Source organism: Rhipicephalus microplus, chromosome 7 (assembly GCF_043290135.1).
Source record: "Rhipicephalus microplus isolate Deutch F79 chromosome 7, USDA_Rmic, whole genome shotgun sequence".
NCBI classification, from domain to species: Eukaryota; Metazoa; Arthropoda; class Arachnida; order Ixodida; family Ixodidae; genus Rhipicephalus; species Rhipicephalus microplus.
In genome coordinates this window covers 87024899-87047166 of record NC_134706.1, presented here as the reverse complement: position 1 = coordinate 87047166, position 22268 = coordinate 87024899, and the positions used below count along the sequence as shown (strand labels likewise).

Sequence of the window (22268 nt, the reverse complement as noted above, 5' to 3'; positions counted from 1 at the left end):
TTTGCAGACCACGAGAGCACATGTCAGCCAACCGCAGCGCCTTCTGACGGCTGCCTGCGAAGCTCAAGAGTGCGCACTGCGCACGCGCGTCTTTTTTTTTTTTTTACCTTTCAGTCTGCTCGCTCACTCTGTTCAATAGCCCGGGCACCGGAACACTAGCAGCTGCAGGGTGTCACTTTTGCTGTCGCTGCGGAAACACCGAGTGATGATATTGAGAAAAAAAAAAAGACGTGATTTGTGGTGGCAGTGTTCGGTGCGCGCCGCATTCTGCGCCTTAGTTCCAGACGCTCCGCAAGACATTGCCACAGAACGCCGTGAGCAATTCCAGCGTACATTTCTTTCACGAATGAAAGGCGTTCAGTGACCTTGTCACAAAGGTAGATTTTCGAAAAACTGACGCCCCATGCGCGCTTCTGTTTGACACGCGCTGTCATGGTTCACAAAATTTTAACCGCCACTGTACACTTATGCAGCGTCCCGACTGGTCAATGCATACTTTTCCACAGTTGAGGTCATCACGGACAGTGCATTGCCTGTACTGCGTGTTCACTTGAAGCTGTTACCAATCGGTGTTTTATTTGCCAGCGCGTGACACGTGGTTCGAGAAGGTACTGAGTGGGGTGCAAAGTGAGGGCGGATCATTTGGCACAGCCTGAGATTGCTCAGACGGAGTATATTTTATTAAATTTCCTCTCATGACAAGTTACACGCAAAAGTATGAGAATTTTCGAAACGACAATCTCATCATTTTTGTTCTGAAACTGGTCCGATGCGTCATGTAAATGATACTTAGCTGCAATAGATACTTACGCTGTGGGCGCATAGGGAACAATGGGCTGGGATGTCGGCTGACGCATTGTTTTATAAAACAACACCAAATTGATTGATAAGTGAGGTTTAACGTCCTAAAACCACCGCATGATTATGACAGACGCCGTAGTGGAGGGCTCTGGCAATTTAGACCACCTGGGGTTCTTTAACGCGCGCCCAAATCTGAGCAAACGGGCATACAGCATGTTCGCCTCCGTAAAAAAATGCTCCGTCAAAAATGCAGCCGCCGCAGCCGAGATTCCATCTCGAGACCTGCAGGTCAGCAGATGAGTACCTTGGCCAGTAGACCACCGCAGCGTGGCAGAACAATGTAAGAAGTGTGCTACTTCTCCATATGGTAAAATGAGCATTGTCTTAGGTTCCCCTTTGTGAGTGCGCACGTCTGAGCAAATGAAATATTGAGCGTGAATCTGTTGAAATTTCTCTTATGCAATGTCGGCATGCAGCCAATAAGCCCTGACTGTGCTGACGGTATGGTTAAATGCCATGCGAGTGTCTGATGAAACACATACCAGAACCTGTGGAGGCAGTAAAGGACCATGGTGGACATAATGCAAGATCAGAGCGGGGACACGTTCATAGACATCCAGTATAACAATCGGTAACTCCGGGCAGCAGGAAATGCAATGTATACACACTTGCAGGGACTGCTCCTAGTTATGTACTACTTACAACTCCAACATGTAATTTCTGTTCAGTGTTTAAGACTTTTAATAGTTCGTTGCAGCTTGGCATGCAGCCAAATTACTCCAATAAGCACAATTGTCTCTCAACAATGGCCCTCTGGAAAGGTAGGCCAAAGGTGAGCGGTAATGCCAATCACCGCGTTTTAATTTTCCTACTAATAATAATCGTTAATTATGTGATGTTGAAATCGGGCTGTAGCATTGTCGTGTTATGTTTAAGGATACTCTCACTTGAATTCCTAAAATCCAATCAAAAACTATATGTGCAAAGTCAATAGCGATATGACGTTGATTATTCTACCTGAAAGCAATACAGCTTTCGGATCAAGTGAACAGTGGCACGGAATCACCTGCAAGAAACCTATTAAATAATCCAAGCACGAAAACGAGAAGCGAGCGAGTTGGCACCGCTTTATTAGGGCACTTGCCGAGGCTGTCCATATAAACGTGAGTGCTTCTTTGTGCGTTAGCAATCCTTCTTTGACCTTATCGAAAAAGGAAGCGATACTACTCAAGGAAAGGCGGCAGTCCGCTGGGAAGAGGGGGGCTGCAGGAGGTGAGTTTTAGCTTTGGTTTTTTTTCCTTTTACGTCGTCCATGATGCGCATGGATTTATTCGAGTGTCAAGTTTTAGATGTTATATATTTTAGGTTCACGCGATGAAGCTTTCAGTTGCGAGTAAGTGCTTGTTGTGTGCCCCTTCTTGTCCTCGTCCTATTTTTGTTGTGCGTGCGCTGAATTAACGCCAACCTGAATCTGAGCACAAGTTAAGCACACTGTCCCCTGGGTGCCTTGAACTGTAAATCAGCTTGGAGAACGTAACTGCAATTTATGTAAACTTCGTTCTCAAAATTACCTTTGTGTCTTGTCATGTGCGGTTCTGCTATTGTATTCCTGAGCGAGTGAAGCTCACCCTAAACAGCTTCGAACACATTCGATATTTTGGAGCAATTATGTAGGTTAATTTAAATGAAAACCTTGTAGGCACATATTTGTTTCAGAATTAACGTCATTTTAGCATTTTAGTACTACAAACTGGTGCATTAGTTTTGTGAGCACAAACATTCGGCTCTTTAAAACTTGTATTTAACGTTCTACATGGAGGATTCCACGAATAAAATACAGAATTATGGAGTAATGGCAGAAGTAACCTACGCGTTTTCTTCGGTAATGACACTGGTAAAGCAAATGTTTTTTTTAATATAAAACATCTTTCCATTTGGTTAATGCAACAAGTAAAATAATCAGCTACTTTTCTGGAGTAATGCATACAACCCAGTTACAGAGAAACATATACGTGAATGAGACTAAGAATTGGGCTAGTTAATGTGGCAGTGGCAAGCACAGGACATAATTGATTGGCAGAAAATGGCGAGGCATTTTCCCCGCAGTGGGCGTAGTCAAGCTGATGATGATGATGCCTTTCAAGGAATAGCGTTAACAAATCTACTATTTGCTGGCAAAAGAGTAGAATCCCACCACAGGTTAAAATGCGTGATTTGCGCCGATTCGTTGTTGCAGAATACCACGCGAAACGTCATTTGAAAATTTAAAGGTGCCTGAGCTTCGTCTTCAGGAGCACATTGTGAAATCGTCATCAGGCCTCGCATGCATCACCTACTGAATTACAAGCCTCGTTCGTTTTTCAGTGCGTGCCTCAAGCGTACCATGAGAACATGAACGTTGATTGATTGATATGTCGGGTTTAACGTACCAAAACCACTATACAATTATGAGAGACGCCGTAGTGGAGGGCTCCGGAAATTTTGACCACCTGGAGTTTTTTATCGTGCACCCAAATCTGAGCGCATAGAGAAAATGAACGACTGTACGCTGTGCGTGCAAGATTGGCTGTTTTAAAGTATCAGTGAATGCCTACTGCAGGAACACCTGTTAAGTGCCCACTGCGTCATAATTACTCATTTTGGGAATCAGCGAGAGGCCCATTTGCACTTATTTTGGGGAACGATTCAACCTACTCAGCTGATCACTCTGTTTATTGTTCTTCTGCTGCTGATAATAAAATATGTAGGTGAGCCTTAAGAACAGCCATTTACCCCCCCCCCCCCCCCCCCCGTGGTTGTTTAGCGGCTAAGGTACTCGGCTTCTGACCCACAGGTCGTGGGATGGAATCCCGGCTTCGCAGGCTGCATTTTCATTGGAGGTGAACATGATGTAGGACTGTGTGAGAAGATTTGGGTGCACGTTAAAGAACCCCAGGTGGTCAAAATTTCTGGAGCCCTCCGCTACGGCGTCTTTCATAATCATATGGTGGTTTTTGACGTTAAACCACACATATCAATCTATCAAGAACAGCCATTGGTTGCTCAATTCACATGTTTTGACGGATAGCGTGATTCAATGCTTGTGCCACGCAATATAAGAAGTGATAAAAATTCCTTGACAACATAATATTCATATAGTGTTTTTCTTCGTCAGGCCTCACAAGTTTTCGTTTTTATCGATTTTTTTTTGTCACGGACAAGAAACACATTTTTTCGCTCTCTACCAATGGCGCCAACGTTGACGCCGACGGCGGAACTACAGCACAAGAAGTTTTTTGAACCCCGCTAAAACATCCATTCTAGCACTTTTGCGTAGAACAAAAATTACCCACCCTGGCGCGTGCCCCCAAAATAAAAACAAAAATCTTTGTGTTGTCAACACACAGAGCAACAAAAATTTCATTCACTTTATTGTTTCATGTCGTTTTATTAAAAGAAAAAAAGTAGCAATAGTTTGAAATGTATTTTGTGTTTCGTATTTGATAGCCTCGTAACTCTTTGTGAGACCTAATTTCCAATGTTGTACTTGAGCAAATCATCCCATGGATTTTTCGGTGCACAGTTTCGGTGCAATGGCTGTGAGTAGCCCGATTCGCGGGCGATAAAGTCAGTGCACAAACTCTTGGCGTCTGGCACCCCTGCAAGTAAGAATGATATTCTTTATGAAGAAAAATTTATGAACTTTCCACTCTGTGAAGGAGTATGACAAGCGAACCTGCGTTGCATACCGTTTTATTCATTTAGTTTAATCAGAAATATAGCTTCTCATTCACTTTTCAATAATTCTGTTTTCGTTTCAGTAAAGCACTTCTATGATTTTTTTTTGAATCAGAAGTTAATCATAGAATTTACTTATGTGTGTTTACATTGAGTTCTTAGTTTATTTGGCAGTTTCTAGGTTTATTCCTTTCATTTACTATATATTTTCTTAAAAGTAACTGCTGGGAATTTTCTGTTGAGCAGGAATTGCTCACCAATTATTCGCGGAGTTGCAAAGAGGAGGAGGAGGAGGAAGAAGGAAAGACCAGAAGCTCAACCAGACGAGCGTTCGGTTTGCTATACACTTGGGAAAGAGGACTGAGGGATGAAAAAAACAGACACAGAAAGAAAAGAACGTGAAAACTTTACGCCACCTCCCGCTAAAAAGAACCGTGTGTACATGTGAAGTAGCGGGCGCTAACGCTTACACTGGCGCTCATGGCGGCGTTACGCAGGATAGAAACAAGGAGAGGTGCAAAGCATGCAGTGTTAGACTGCTGTCTGTTACTAGAACATGCTTATTGCTGCTAATGGGCAATGCGAGACAGAAAAGCCGCCATCCACGTTAAGTTAAGGCGCACGCTGCGAATATTTATTGTTCAGCAACACACAACAAAAATATCCCACCGACAATACCTTGGAAGTTCAGGATTCAGTGCCTATAGAAACGGGGTGGCTAGTTAACGGTTGTGCCGCGCGAGCAATCGTTTTCATCATTAACGCCTTGTAGTAGATGTAGAGGTTAACGCTCTCCCCGTTGCCTACTACACCTGCTACAAGGGTCTGTGTAATCACGAACCATTGACGTTAGTCGTGTGGATAGAGTTGTACCACCAATATTCACCATAAGCGAATCAACGTTAGGCGGTTCTATAGTGGCCAAACACTTGTAGATATTGCGCGAATCCTTCCATATCAATGCAAAGCGAAATTCAACTACTACTGCGAGGACATGTTTTACTTTCGTGTTACACCGATTCTTGCGATGGAGGACTAAGCCATGTTTAGGGACTCCTAAATTTTATTCTTAAGGGCAGGGCAGTTTAAGCTCACAGTAGGCGTGATGTGCTGATCAGGAAACTGGGCGGGTACGTGAAACAGAAAACGAGTATCTCGTACCAGAATCGAGATGCTTGGAACACTTACCAAGTAGTTGAATCGTGCGGTTAAATTCACTCCTGAATATCTCCAGCACCTTGTCCACACCAGCTTTTCCCTATATATATAAAGAAGAAAGCAATGGGTCTGAATATTATTGGCATTATCGACGCTGGAATGCACATGATCATTAATTCTGGTGCTCGAATATTGTGGTTAGGTTTGAATTTCAATGTGTTGCTCAAGTGAAGGTCTTATAAACGCTCATAAAAACCAGGTACAAGAAAATTTGGCAGATCCCACGTACCTGGGCACCAACGTTATGCGAAACATGACAAGGGAAGGTGACCGTGTTCAATTTTATTATTGAGCGACACGTCATAAAATGACGCCAAATTTATGTACAAGTGTTGCACGCACAGACATATGTTGAAGAGTAGCAGATGTTTATATAACCACTTGTTGGCACTTGGGCAATGATGCCAATGGGAACATGCGGATTAGCAACCCCAGAAGGTGATATGAAGCGTTGATGCTCTCGAGGATGCTGACCTAAGACACTGCTACATAATTAAACTTCAGCGCATGGAAACTAACCACAATTGACGTAAACTCCACGTGATGGCTGTATCAAAGAAGTACGTATGGAATGCTTATAAAATTGGATAGGCAGCACTGCAATCACTATTGATGTTTCACAAGATTAGCGTCTATTTAAAAAGCAGTTCCCATACCTGGCGCAGTTCAGTGGTAAAATGCTTCATTGCTACGCAGAATGGGTTCAATTCTAGCTCGGACCCTGACATTTATTGTTTGCATTCGTCGGTCGACGCTACGGATGTCGAGCATTTTTTAACGCTCGCACGTTCAAATCGCCCAAGTGTGTTCTCGTCGTTCCTGGGTAGACACTAAGTGTCTATCACCTGTGACACATACCCGCATAACATTGGCACATAGCCGCCCGTGGGTGTGTGGCACTGTCTGGAGGAAAGCGTTTGACGACATACGCGAGGGGATTGTTGTCTTGACCAGCGCGTCATATTCGTCATACCATCTTACCGTCCCATGCTAATTTTGGTTCACGCTAAGTCAAGGGTGTGACAACGAGAGCACCCAAGCTTAAGCGGCTGGATAGATACGATCGAAGTCGCCGAAGTTCGCCAAGAAAGGCTTCGCATTTCAAAGTACGAGAACGCAACAGTTTTGAAATGTAGTGCTCACCTCAGAAATATACCTGGATGGAAAAGTGAGGAATGGTCAGCAGTGTGTATTGTTACTTGACAGGAGAATAACTGTGATATTGGCTCTGGAAGCAAACGATGTTATCCAAATGCAAATGCCTTGTTTGGAATCGCAGCGCTTCCTCTTGTGTATTTGATATACAACTTTAGTATATATAGGGGCGAAATGTTTTCGCAGCTTCGTTGCTACCGGGTTCTATACGTAGCTTCGACGACGCTGCAACAAAGCCTGAATGTTCACACAGTCACGCAGTAGAACCTGCTTATCTGCTTCTGCCTGCACAGACGTTCTATATTTATATTTACCATTGTTAAATAAACACAAAGTTAAGCGAATCAAACAGTTTTGACTGTTACACGCAAGCCTAGCCCTAGCAACCTGTAAGGCGTTGCTCACCTTTAGCTCCTGTACTCTTCTTGAAAAAAAGTATTCAAGACGAAATAAAGATTGATACAATCAATCAACCACGTAGTTTCCTCATTTAAAATGTGAAGACCAATATTAGTGGATTTTAATAAACATTGTTAAATAAGTGTGAATATAAATATCAATCTCAGTTTAGTACTGCATGCGCAACAAGATTGTTAAGCGGGGACCCCCGCCATGGCTGCTTAGACGCAGATACCCGGCTCAGCATACGCGAGACCACAGAAAACAGCCCGAAGGTTCACACAAAGTTGCAATGTTTCAACGTTCGCTACTGCATAAAGTGTTATCTCTTTTGAAACAATCTCATTTTCTTTTAAAATTTGTTTGCAAACTCCCCAATTGTGTTCCACCTGGGAAGCACATATGTCGTACATATAAATTATTTTTCATTTCTGGTGGATTTCACCGATACACGCAATAAAAGCGACTGTTCGACAGGAAAACCTGTGATAGTGCCGTGGCGTTGCGCAACTGACAGCAGTTGGCGAGCAGCCCATGGCACCTGCGCAAACGATTGAAAAGACGAAGTTGAAATGCGTACGTTATAAGCAAGACCCCAATGCACAGGCCTCCCGACGAACACTGCCCGGGCACCGAGGCTGAGTGCCTTCACAGCATCGGCTCCAGATCGCACACCGCTGTCCAGGTAGACTTCCATCCGGTTCCCAACAGCAACAACCACCTCCGGCAGTGCCTCGATCTGTGAATAAAGCAGGCGGACAAAGCGCCCAGAGTCACACGTTCGTTTTCAGAGTCCAGGGGTCGGCAAACTCATCCATAAGTCGACTCACACAGACCCAGACTCATGGCTCGATGCGAGTCTAATCGAGCCACGAGTCGGAGTCTGTGTGAGTCCGGGCCAGTAGTTCTTGGCAGTTTGAGTCTGAATTAATACTATTCAGTAATGATTTAGTAAGCCATGAGTTCAAGTTCAGAAACCTTTGATGAATGTAAGTCTGAGTGAACCTCAAGAGCGAGGTATACTTCGTGAGGGAGTCTAAGTCTAAGTGTAAAAGAACTTGTTGTCGGGCTAGTTCATACAACATTCCTAAAAATTGATTCGAGCACGGACACACGACACAATCACTCTCTTTCTCTCTCTCTCTCACACACACACAGGCATCAAACACGCACAACGCTCACTTCCAACTGATTTATTCATACCTCGGAGGCTTGAATATATACATAGGACAAATGTGCGCACTAACACTACGGAAGGCCAACAGCATACATTGTCAATACATACACTGAAACAATTTTAGAGCTTAGAACCTATAAACTGGAATTCGCTTGGTAACCATCATTGCGAAGGGGCGCTTACACAGTGATCTTTAATTTTTTTCAATGAAAGAGGCCTCCAACACTTCACGTGCCGTTTTACTTGCGCTTCTGCCTAGAATCTTTGTCGCGGAGAATCGTGCGTCACAACCGCACGAGACGACATGCGCAACCAGGTGCACGTGCTTGTCATCTCAATTTGTGTTTTTTGGGCGTCTTCCCTTAACTGGTCAATAAATACATCGTTTCGCTTGGCCAATGTTCACTTTTCCGCAGGATAAGGGTATGGAGTACACAACCCCCATGGAACACTTAACGAAGGCCCTCTTATGTTTCTTCTGACAGCCGCGCTTCTTTCTATCGCACACATGTTGGCACAGTCTTCCAATTGTTTCTGGTGCGGAAAACACCATCGGTACGCCGTGCCTTGCCGTGACTTTCTTAAGGTTGTGCGAGACCTTATGTATATATGGCACAACTTGTGGGCTAATCCTCAAGGGCTAGGTAGCAGTCCTCGCTTCCCGTGTTCCACGTTTAAACTTCTGCAGAAGTGATTCGGCAACGGCCGTGATGACTGATCCAGGGAAACCAGCAGCCTCTAATCGGCTCACCTGATTGAAGTTTCAAGCTGTGTGAGCCCGACCTTCTCAGCGCCGACTTCGAGCAAAGAGACGCAACGCGCCCTTTCACAAATATATAGTAAGGGGGCAGAATCGTACTGCAACAACTCCTTCTCATTGCGATAATGGCAAGGCCAGCAAAAATGTTCATAGCTCCACGTGAGGCTCAAGTATAAAAACTGCAGACAAGCTTTTTGTGCCAATTCTACAGTGAAAGAAAGCCCTCGTCCTATATACAGTCTTATAAAGACGTATAAAATAAAATCAAGAGATGTAAGTTGTCTGAGCTTGTTTAAAAGAATTAAAAAATAATCAACGTACCTAATTACTTCTAACCATCTCCCCCTTAAAGGCATTTTTCAAGTCCCTATCTCCATCCGCTAAAAATATATCGCAAAGAACCGGCGTGACCCAGGAAACAATGCAGATTTTCTGCCGCTGAAGGAAGAGCTTTCCGTCAAACGTTATAAAAGTTACATTCAAGTAAAATTCTAGAAGCAATAAAAAACTGTCGACATTAACGCCTGCATCATTGCTAAAAGAAAAGTAGCCATTTTCTTCGATGCAGGATTTTACAGAGGCTAGAAGCTTGTCATGCGGCACGGAAAAATAAAGATCGACGACATCCACTGAAAAGGCGTTGCCTGTGCTATCACGAGTCCGCAAAAAGTCGCACACATCACTTGAGCCTTTCGTACGGAAAGGGTCATTCACCACAAGAATCTTTAGCTTGCTCTGAAGAAATCTGCTAGCGTTAATTTGCCATGATCCTGCTTTACTAACAATAGTGCGAAAAGGTACCTCGGGTTCGTGCGTCTTGGCCGAGAAAAAAAAGCGTTGAGGTTGCTCATTTTGCTCTTCTCCATGTCCTTGGCTAACACCGTAAGGCCCGCATTAACGCCGCACGCAGGCGTTAATGTGCACAATTTTTTTGCCGTTTTTACAATTTTATCTCAATGTAACCTTTGTAACGTTTGACGAAAAGCCCTTTCTTCAGCGGCAGGGAATCTGCATTGGTTCCTGTGTCGCGCTGGTTCTTTGCGATATATTTTCAGCGGATGTAGATAGGGACTTGAATAATGTTTTAAAGGGAGGAGGGGAGGTTTTAAAGGTTTTTAGGCACGTTGACAATTTTTTAATCCTTTTAAATAAGCGGGGAGACCTTACATTTGTTCATCTTATTTTAGTCGTCTTTATAAGACTTTAGGACGAGGCCTTTCCTTCACCATTGAACAGCCACAAAAGGCTTGTCTGCAGTTTTTAGACTTCAGCCTCACGTGGAACGATGAGCATTCTTGCTGGTCTTATCATCCTCGTGTTGAGAAGGAGTTGCTGCCGTGCGATTCTGCCCACTCACTCAAAGATTGTGAAGAGGGGTGATGCGTCTCTTTGCTTGGAGTCAGCGTGGAGGAGGTCGTGCCCACACAGCATGAAACTTAGTTTCCTCAATCAGGTGAGCCAATTAGAGGCTGCTGGGTTCCCTGGATCGGTCATCACGGCCGTTGCTGAATCACTTATGCAGAAGTTTAAACGTGGAACATGGGAAGCGATGACTGCTACTCAGCTCTTGAGGATTAGCCCACAAGTTGTGCCATATATCCATAAGTTCTCGCACAACCTGAAGAAAGTCGCAGCCATGCATGTCGTTCCGATGGTGTTTTCAACACCCGAAAAAATCAGAAGACTGTGCCAGCGTGTGTGCGATAGCAAAAAGCGCGGCTGTGAGAGGAAGCGTGGGAGGGCCTTTGTGAAGTGTTCCACGGGGATCGTGTTCTCCATACCCTTATCCTGCGGAAAAGTGAGCATTGGCCAAACGGAACGCCTGATGCGTTAACGGCCGGTTCATAGAACACGCCCAAAAATTAACAAAACGAGGTGACAAGTATGCGCACTTGGTTGCGCACGTGATCTTGTGCGGTTATGATGCACGATTCTCCGAGACAAAGATTCTAGGCAGAAGCGCAAGTAAAACGGCACGTGAAGTGTTGGAGGCCTTTTCCATTGAAAAAATTAAACAAACATCACTGTGTATAAGCGCCCCTTCGCTATCATTGTTACCAAGCGAATTTCAGTTTTTCGGTTTTAGGCTCTGAAATTTACTGTACGTATTGGTAATGCATGCTGTTGGCCTTCTGTGGTTTTAGTGCGCACATTTGTCCTGTGTATATATTCAAGCCTTCGAGCTATGAATAAATCATTGGAAGTGAGCGGTGTGTGTGTGTGTGTGTGTGTGTGTGTGTGTGTGTGTGTGTGTGTGTGTGTGTGTGTGTGTGTGTGTGTGTGTGTGTGTTCACGCCCGAATCAATTTTTAGAAAGGAGTCTGAGTCAGCTTCATATTCGTCTCAAACAGCAAAGGACACAGATGACATTACAAAACACAGGTGTTTGGAACAAGTATATATAGATACCAACAAGCCCGCTTTACCTCCATTTTTACGCTCCGTACTGTTTTCCCGACTTCTCGTCCTCTCCAGTCAGCTTAGCTCCACTGTTGCTATCGGCCTTACGTCGGCTGACATTTATGCTAATCATGCTTATTCGGACATGAACTAAATAGCGTTCCTACGCCAGCTCTGTTATGGTTTGAATAGATGCGTGAGTTACGGAGGCGAGTGAGGTGACTTGACCCTCTCTCACTCGCTCTCAAAGAAAGTTCCTGTCAAAACCATCTTGAGTGAGTCATCACTTTTAGGAGAAACTTTCTTTGTGTATGGCAACCACTGGGAACTCGTACTTGGAAATATGAGATTAAAAGCGCTAACCAGAACGCTGCTTATGCTACATATAGGTGCTAAAAATTATTGACACTTTGGATGAAACAGCTAATAGCAAACTAATGAACTGGTGTGTAACTCACCCAGACTAAATAGAATCATGAGTCTAAGTCTGTGCGAGTCCAAGTGAGTAATAGTTTTACGAGTTTGAGTCCTAGTTAATGCTGTTGTGAAAAAAAACAATAATGAGCGTGATCTTCAATGAGCGCTGAGGGTGAGATATTTTTTCTTGAGTGATTGTTAGTGAGCTCTCAATTTTGGAGAGCAATAGAAATATATAGTGGCCATTGGATGACCAATGAGACGTCAAGTCAGCTATATCGTAAAGAACAGGTGAATTTGACTACACGTGCTAAGTGGAGCATCTTCGCGAAAAGCCTCATCTTTGTGTATTGTTTTGCATGTGGTAATTTAGGTATGTGGTTGTACTTTCCATAATGTACTGTTTCGCTGTTACATTTGGTGTCAAGATGGTTACAGATTGAGAATTATACGCTGAAAAAGCTGTGGGCAATTGATGAGCGTTCTCTTTTTCTAGAAGCCCGTGTGTGTGCTATGTTCTGGTCTGTGTTCCCTTTCAATATGGGGCGTTTTGCAGTCATGTGAATAAGGAATGACTAGCATGCCTGAGCCATCAGTGTATCGAGTTGACATTTCTTTGTACAATGACTGTGAATTTATTGACACAGCATATCACGGCTGATACGCATTCTATAACACGAGTCTAATGTACTCTTACCTTGAACTTTCCCTCATTAACCTTTTTAACGAGTGGCCGTGTCTCCACGTGAAATGAAGGCGGCACTTGACTGTGATTATTACCGAAGCGCCAAAGTTGGACTGCCTTCTAGCAGCGTAAAATGCATCACTTAGAAGCCATGATTTATTTTTCATACCTTTTGCAATCCATTTCTCTGACTCTGTAGCATATCTTAAATCGGAAACTGACATTCACATATTATTTACGAATATTCACAACTAATCATGACTATTTATATAGGACCACTGTTAATCTGTGGAAGAGAAAGAAAGAGAAGGAATATCCGTAAATTTGTCAGAAAACGCTCGCAATTTTGTTATTTGCGCGGCCTATTTGTTTTTTCTACAACTGCCAACGACCAAATCAAGAATGTCAAAAAAAGTGGTCTAGCGCATAAACCTCGGTAAATATTGCGTGGGCCCGGTATTCTTACTTTGAATGTCGGTAAAATCATTCCATTAACCCAATAGCGTTGGCACAAAAATCGGTTCATTGCGGTAAAGTTAAACGGAACGACTGAACTGTGCATGATCTTCGTTTCCGATTGAACGTTTACTCTGCCCGCGTTGAGTTACGCTGTTAAAACTTTTGGATTCGTTTATTATTGCTAAATAAGGCCTTCTCGCATAAACGTTACAGAGAAGGGAAGTAAGCACACTTCAAAATCTAAACAAAACTGAATCATAATTAGCCAATATGCGAAGTTATCTAATATACTCTGCCCAACTTTGGCTGTCCCCAACCTCCTCATTTACGTGACCCTGCACATAGACCTCGTCAGACGCGGCAGAGCAATAGTTACGGTGTCCAGCTGCGAAACTGAAGGTTGGAAATACGATCCTGGCCACAGCAGTCGCGCCTAATTGAAGGCGAAATGCTTGAAGGCCTTGCTCTGTGCGATATCAGTGCACTTAGAAACACCAGATTTTCAAAATTTCCGAAGTCTTCCACTTCAGCGTTCCTCATCGCGATCGGGCGATTTAGGCACATAAAACGATAGGTAATTTTCTTATTGCACATAAAGGATAATGTATATTACTTGCTTGATTATTCATTGTAAACACTAAAAGCGTTAACAGCGTGTATAAAATGATATCAGAAACTGCTAATTTTTCTCTACAGATATTTACCTTGCTCTTTCTTTTTTCTTTAAGGCAGAGATCGTGGTGTTGCGAAACCATTATCTACACAACGCAGCAACTGGTCCTAGTCTTGCAACACGTTGGACAGGAATGCAAATTAAGTTCAAGCGGGCTCTCACCGATGCGAGGTCTTCGTCGAGCTGCCTTCCTCCGTGGGTTGAAACCATAACAGCCGCCGCTCCATTGTTGTAAGCCTCAAGGGCCGATTCAGCTGGAAAAAACATAAATGATTCCAGTTCTTATATGAAATCTGCCTGAATAGCTTCGTAAAACGCGAATGACAGTAAAGAAAGAAAGAAATTCTATGCACCGAAAGAAATATTTAATATACCCTGGTTGGATGCCCTTTTCACGGCATGAAATCTATAAACTAAGGTGCTATGCAGGATGTGTCGAGTTTGGCCAAACTCAATTTTTTCGAGCTGTGCTGACACCCCCTTTTGAACCAATAGCATGCAAAGATCAGATCCAGCTCTCAGCGCACACTGCATTCCAACTTCACATCAAGGACGGGGGTCAACCTCCGACTCCTCGGCTCTAGGCGGTATGCACCCGACGCTATATTGATTGAGCTATCAGAGAAGACAAAAAGCCTTCCACAAACACAACTTATATCTCTTAAACAGTATCTCTCGCTCCATGCTGCCTGTTCGCTGGGCTTGGTGGTGCCGCTGTCTGTAAGCGATGAAGAGAAGTAATGTGGCTTGACACTTACTTGCACCATTCAAGAACGATTTGTCAACGACACAGTTAAAGCATGGCGTCAGAGTTACGCGCCGGCGTGCAATCTCGGAGGTCATGGTATAAGCGCCTCGACAGGAGCAGTCATAAAGTTTCGTACAATGTCCCCATGGGAATGATGAAAAGTACAGACTTCGGATTGGATAGCAATAGCTAGCGAACTGTCTGCGGATCTTCATCTGAAGTTTTAGTTTCGTTCTTCGTGCAGCGTGGTAGTATGTCGTGGCGCGAAGCACTGAAGAAGTGCAGTTTTTGTTCGAAGAGGCTGAAGACCGCTAGGTGACTTGATATGCCGCAATGTTATAGCTTTACAAGGCGTATTTGGCAGTTTAGGCGAAGCGTCGTCCACTCACTGCTGTGTACTTGTGGCGTCCCCTGCCAGTGCACGATAGAGTTATATTTTCATAAGCGTGGCTTGCCAGAACTTGTTTAAGTCATCTGCTAAATGACGGCGAAGCTAAGTAGACGCACTGGCACACTCCTCTAACTCGACTTCACACCGATTGAGAGGTGCATTGGGGGCAGAACACTTGGACAGGCACACCTGGCGTCGCAGTAGACGAAATACCAAGTGTTGCTCACTTAATACTATACTGTTGTTTATATAAATAGATAATGTGCACTTTCGACAGCAGAACAAGCATATTTGTTTTCAACTGTTGTAAAAAATATTGTATCACATATTGATGCCAAATATGGAACACAGTGACAGATCAATGCATACCCTGGTGGTTGGATTTCTCCAGGGTTTTTCGTGTAACTCAAGGTCACGAAAACGTTTTGCAATAAGGTTGACGTACAAAAATTTGAAACAAGCTTCCATCAAATATAACTTCATATTGCTCTGTTTTACACTGGGAAACAAGCGTCGCGAATTCTCACTAGTCTCATCCATCTGACGCAGGTCTGAAACCTGTTCTGCCCATCATTCCCATGGGGGTGAAAACGCCGCTGAAGGAGCCCGCTTGGACACTGGCGCCATATTTCTCCCTAAGTATTACTGTATGAAACTCTATTGCAGCAGCAAACACTGACCCCGCTATCATCGGGCGGTCATCCTAGACGCAGCTAGATATCTATCTAGTTGTGATCTTTGCCTTTTACTTCGTGTCAGCGTGTGACGGCTCACTATCGGTGTAGTGAAACTTACACGCACCAATGGTTTTAGCCTTTATGTACTTCCAGTGTAATAGCACCGACTAACATAACTGCTTCAGTAAACGATGCAGAAAGGCAATGATATTGACGGGCGAACGTGGTACCTTTGTGGAGCAACACAAAGGCTGGCAGTACAGAGAACGCCTGCGAGCTTGCGGATCAAGCTAGGAAACTCTCCCTCACATGTTGCTCAAGCGTGGTGTGGTAGTGTATGCATGAAAACAGGTGCACGTTTATGCTACGATGTGTCCAGGTATACGTTCAGAAAGTTCAACTATGAGAATCGTTAAGTCATGATCGTGGGGGTTAGTAGTCCCGATGAAGATGTGCCACTAGGTGTCTATGTGCCTGCATCCGCATGAAAATGTGCTATAGCTGCCGAACATCAATATAGATTGTACAAGTTCTCATAATCACTACACTATCAGCACGTCGTCTATGAGAACACTTTTCGCTTTGGTTTTATACCGATTCCTGGTATGGAGGAATTAGCCACATTTTTAAACGCTCTTGGGGCAACTGCAACAAGCACACTTGCATGGCAACCCCTTACGTCATAAATATTCAGAATTTCTATGCAGTAGGGAAGGGTTCATTATGTCATTGATCGTCATTCTTCGGAGAAACGTGGTTCCCGTTATACACTTGTAAGGCGTTATGGGCATTTTGTTAGTGCTGCGGCTGCCGATGATAAGATTTATGCACGGGGCTTTTGGAATGGGTTGGAGTATTCAACGACCCACACGTTACGTATTTGGAATTATGTGACGCCCGATTGTCACTATACTCTGCTAGAACACTTTATGACACATGTTAATGCTATTCTTCACCCTAAATGAAGCCTACATAGGGTCAACTTGCGACGGCGTTACAAGCACCCGCGTAGCTCAGTAGTAAGCTACTGGTCTGCCATGCAAAAAGGTTTGGTTCGATTCCCATTTTGTACTTGTTTGCTACTTTTCTTTCATTCATCATGTTCTCTATGACCCATCAGTTCAGAGCCGATTATAGTGTTTGTTTTACTTGCAGTCTAATGGTTCGACAGCAGTGTATTCGGGACTGTTACTAATCGCTTTCAAAATTAATCCTCTAATTCTTGGAGGCAAGGCTTAGAAGGCGTCACCAAAGAAACGGCAGATCAATATAATAAAACGAAACATGCCTGATAGCTGAACTAGAGCTAAGCTAAGCACATACCGGTAGCTTAGAGCAGAGTTTCACGGGATTCACGTCCAGTTAAACCCCGGCCTTTATGCTCTACGTCTTGTGTGTTCTTCTACACTGCTATGAATCCAACTAGGCTTTTGAGTTCACTTTCTTAGGGTGTTGTAGGTATTCACAATAACTTTGTTATTATGCCAGAACGCGCTCATCAGAGGGGTTTTGTAACCCTGACACACTGTCGGAGTGACTGAAAGTAACAAAAAACACCGCTGAAAATTTTGAAGATCACTGAATATCTGAGGTCCTCTATAAGAGGGCTACCTGTGACCTTTGGCAGGAAGCCAGAACGCTCCCTCCTCCCATTGTAACTCCTCATCAGATGGCCGCCATGGCAGTGTTGACCTCAATTGGGGTTTGCGCTCTACCTTATGTTTGTAAATTTCGAGTTCATGACATGCCAACTGAAAATAAACACTATCCATTTATTTCTATTGCATTATTTTACATAATTGTATTTTTTTCTTTGCCTGAAAAGCCTCCTCTTGTTCCCTCACTTACGATTTGCTGTGCAGCCCCGACTGTGTTGGATTCATGCAACTTGGGGCTCTGCCTTGAAGCGTTGCCGACGCCTTCTGTATAACGTCACGCCAAAATTGATGCGACTTCGGCGTGGCTGTCTTTCCTGCTCACACAGATTTCTTCACCTTCTCCTCAGCAGAACAACCGATCTCATTCACCTTTTGTTAACCTGTCTTTCTTTTATGCGCTCCCACGCTATGTTGGGTAAATGGCACAGGGAATCTATACAATGTAGAATCTATCGTATACTATCAGAGACATTTTTCCGCGTTAAGCTAAATAATTTTGTGTCACTGTGAAAAACATATAAAAAAAGGGAATCCTGAGGTTTCGCCTTGAAGATTTGAACGCAATAGCGATATTTTGTTCCTAGTGCGTATTTCAAGGACTTAGTGCATGAAACCTTTTCGAACTTGCTCTGAACACCCTAGTGACCTTAAGAGAACAGGTGCTATAGCGTCTGCGTGCCTTTGTAGTGGGCGACCGCCTTTAAATCGCGAAGTCATTAAGGTCATATAGTTTTCTAAATGAGGGAAATTTGGAGCTATTCTCTATGGATGCTGCAACGCACGGCGCTTCAGCGAGCACGAGAATGATGGGAGGCAGTTGGATTTGTCTAATGTTTGTACTTCTGGCTTTGTGCGTGTTCGTGGGGCATGAAGCTGTTTTCTCACGAAAGAAATATAAGCAAATATTGAGAGATTGTGCTTCACCACCTTATTCATTTAGACTTACCATATCAAATCGGGTCACGAAGTTTAGAAGGGTTCGTCCTTTCCTTAGGAACAAAACCGAAACACAACAATAAACGAAGCCACAAGTGCGATTCGCCACCCTAAAGTACAAAGACTAGGCAAATCTGTGTAATACCTATCATTCCCATGGTCGCTGAATGATCACAGCACCAGAGTCCCCTCTAGTTAAATTTAGGAAACTATGATTATGACAGTCGCATGTTCCGACGCCCGATGGCAATGAGTGGTTGTACCACGCACTGTGACTGCACTATTTCATTTTGAATTATGAAACATGTATACAGAATGGCTGCGTTTATAAAGAATACATGTGTGTTACTTTCACTGCTTTTAAAAGCAGAGGAACTTATTTTCACTGTATTCACGAGAAGACGCTTGGCCGTGTTGTTCAACATCCGCTTGCCACCGAACCCTCCCGGGTTCGTTTCCCACTATGACGGCGGGTTTTTTAAAGACGATAGTTTTTCTTGGGTACCTTCGACGCAAAAATTTTGGTCCGTCCGTCCGTCCGTCCGTCCGTTTACTCTTAACTGCATGGGGTACTTGAAACGTCCGACCCCATCCGCAGCGCCCCCCTATGTTGCTAAAGGCTGAGCGTTCATGTTTGTGCAATTGTCAATTGAAAAGCAATTATTGTGCATGTATGGGGCGCCATAATAACACGTATATATTCTACATGTGCGTCTCTTACTAAAAAAAGGCATACATAAGTAATTTTAAGGACCGTAGCGCTTATCACGCTGCGCTGACCATGCAACGCTTGCACGGAAAGGCGAGTGTTTCCAACGCTTTGCTAAAACGACACCGTGGTGGCACCGACCCGTCGCCTTGCATTCTACACCTTATCACCTCTGAGATGGGCGCGCACACCCGTCTCAGAGCCACGCGCTTTGTTTTCAAAAAAAAAAAAAAAACTGCCAGATGGCGCTCATGTCTGACGTGTGATGTGACTGGATGCGCTCGTTCGCCTCCGCTGCACGCTTGAGGCACTAACACAGCGCCTCCAGAATACCACTCACCAATTTTCTTCCGCAGAATACCAAATAAATGTCTTCTTCACTCTCTCCACACGCAAGATTATTGTCTTTCGACGACATTTGCAGATTTCATGCAGATACGGGGCCAATTTTTATTATTAGTTTTATTTGCGCCGTTCTTGATTTTTTGGTCACGCACGAAATGATGGTTTTCCGCTCACAACCGTCGACGCTGGAATTTCCGCGAAACAGGCCTAATAAGCCATTCCGTTAAAATTATCCCAGTATCAGAGCACATATCCTGGGCACTCTCTTCCGCATGGTATTTGACTACAAATTGCTGGAACTTTTGAATCAATTTTTTTCGGCAATCATGTGAACTTTATGCCGTGGAAGGAAGCCGACACGCAGGACGCCGTATGTGGAACATACTTTTTGGCATAGAACTTCAAAACGCCTCGAAATAACACTCTTTTTACTGGGCATCGTTCACAGCGATTCGCGTACTTTGTGCATGCCACTCAGTAACCCATGCTTGAAGAGAAATTCTCAACTATGTTTGGTGAGTGAGTATAGGACAATGGCTGGCGTTTACCTTTACAATGAACCAATTTAACACCAGCCTTTTCTTCTGCGCATCAATCCCTTTATATGTGCCATTAGGTGTGTAATTCGTGGTTTTATTCTCACAGGACGAGATTTCATATAAGCGAGGTATTGCGAGGCATGTTTAATGTACTCATACTGGTAACGAGCGTATTTGGCACTGAAGCATTAGTCGAGTTGGTGCAGACGTGTCCAACATGTAGACATTCGTACAGAGGTTTCTAGCTTTCGAACACGGTGCACTGCCATTTTATAGCGGCCACTGCATCAGCACAGAACGCAATATGAAAAAAAAGGTGAATCTACCACTTTTAGATGAACCGATTTGCAACACGTATTTCGAGCAATGTGGAAAATTTCACAGCTATATATAATGCGAGGGCTGATGTTGAAGGATATCCGAACATGTCAGTTTTGATTTGAGATAATTCTTACCGGTCAGGATACCCTTCGCTACAAGCGGTAGTCTCGTGATGGAACGGAGCCACCGGAAATCCTCCCACGTCACCGATGAAGACAGCAGGCCTCCCATGGTGTTTTCCGCAAAATGGGCGAACTTGAATGGTCTTCCGGGCCAGGATGCTTCCATATTCGCAAACCTACGCAATATAATAGACAAGCTGTTTCATTGACAGTCAACGGCAAGTGAAAGAATGATCTCATGCCATGTAACCATATAGGAAGAGCTGCATCAGTATTTGCAGCCTAAGACAAGCTACGAGACGCTGCTATACAGCGATTATTCAGTAATCACAAGTGCTCTGTAAAGGTGATGCATTACATGGATGATCGCATCCAATATAGCTACATGGTACATTCATACTCACTATTGCTCACTTACGGTCAGCAATATTGGAGTTTAAATATTGTACAAGTGAAATTTACAGGACACAGTTGTGACTAGAATACTAAAAAAAATATTCCTACTTCTTCTCATAAGCAGGCTGTCATGATTAACACTGAAATATTGGCCTGTTCCGCGAAAGATTTCGCGGAGAGCTGCGCCACTACATTACAATACAAGGAAAACTGCAAGAAGCTCTGTGCCATGTTTTTACTCACTGCTTATCGTACATCAATATGGTAACAGAAACTTCAGAAGTTTTCAGCAACCACATTTACAGCTCTTGAAATTTCGATAACATTGCATGAGCTCCCCACCGAAACGATGACGCACAACGTAGTGCGTGAAATGATAAGCAGTCCACTAAACAAAAACGACCTGTTCCTGTCACTCAGTTGCGTTGAGTGAACATGGTTATGCGCGCTTCCAAACACTCGCTCTGGTGGTCTTCAAAAAGAAGTAGGACCAAAATGTGTTATGTGACGCGAAAAAATAAAATAACGCCTTATCAAGCAATCAAGAACTTTATCGAGTAATCAAAGACTTTATCAAGTAATCAAGGACTTTATCAAGTAATCAAGGACTTTATTTCTTGTCTACAGAATCGTGTACAGTTAATAAACCCGAAGCAATTGTCAGGGAACTTCTTGGAATTTATTCCGTCCGTCCGTACGTCCGTCCGTCCATCCGTCCGTCCGTCCATCCATCCACCCATCCATCCACCCGTCTACCCATCTCCACCTACGAGTTTTAGCTCTCCTGGCCGTTTTGATAATGATAATAATACCAAACTTGCTGAGGCATAATATGACTGTATGAAGAACATATATGACAAGTCATAAGGTGAAAATTATGATATGTATGTCATAAATGTTATGATTTACATTTCATGGTCCTGCAGCTGTTGCGGTGGTTTCGTTCACATATCATGTTGAAAAACTGGTATGGTATGGCATGATTGCATGGCGAACACAAGCGACAGACCCTAACATCAAAATCATGACATGCGTGTCATGTAACAACATGACATGTCACGCTCATGATGCGCTCGCGGCCGTTTCGCTAGCGTCACGTATACCAAATTTGGCATTACAGTACGTGAATGAATGATAAAGGTATGTGACTGGTGCAAACATGATAATCACGAGATGCGTGTAATGTAATACGATATGACTACAAGCCACACTTATGAGGCGCTGGCGGCCGTTTCGCTAGTTTCACATATGGCAAATTTTGTATTACGACACGCCAATGAATGACGAAGGTATGTGACTTGTGCAAACATGATAATCATTATATGCATGTCTTGTCAGAACATGACTACGTGCCACAGTCAAGGTGCCAATACGTTTCGACGTGACGCGGTGCGCGTGCTCGCCGGCGTTCATTTCGTCGCGTGACGCTGGCGTTTCCACGCCAGGTGCCGGTCCTGTGTTATACCGCAGGCGCGCGCTGCGCTGCGTTGCTTTGATGCATGCGCGTTTCAGTGCGTCTGGCGTCCCTCCGTCACGCAAAGAGAAAGACACAATGTTGTAGGGGTA

At 43.9% G+C, this 22268-nt stretch overlaps 1 protein-coding gene across 4 annotated transcripts in view; it reads right to left on the bottom strand.

Annotated features, from left to right (window-relative positions):
* Positions 1-4194: 4194 nt before the first annotated feature.
* Positions 4195-22268, bottom strand: part of LOC119180312 (L-lactate oxidase) — a 53935-nt gene continuing 35861 nt past the window's right edge. For all 4 annotated transcript variants that reach the window (XM_075869421.1, XM_037431483.2, XM_037431479.2 and 1 more), the window contains 5 exons: positions 20319-20482; positions 14023-14114; positions 7871-8029; positions 5707-5776; positions 4195-4439 (listed from right to left, as the gene is read on the bottom strand). In XM_075869421.1, coding sequence (XP_075725536.1) covers positions 4309-4439; positions 5707-5776; positions 7871-8029; positions 14023-14114; positions 20319-20482 — 616 coding nt within the window. In that variant the 3' untranslated portion in view covers positions 4195-4308. The remainder of the gene's footprint in view (positions 4440-5706; positions 5777-7870; positions 8030-14022; positions 14115-20318; positions 20483-22268) is intronic.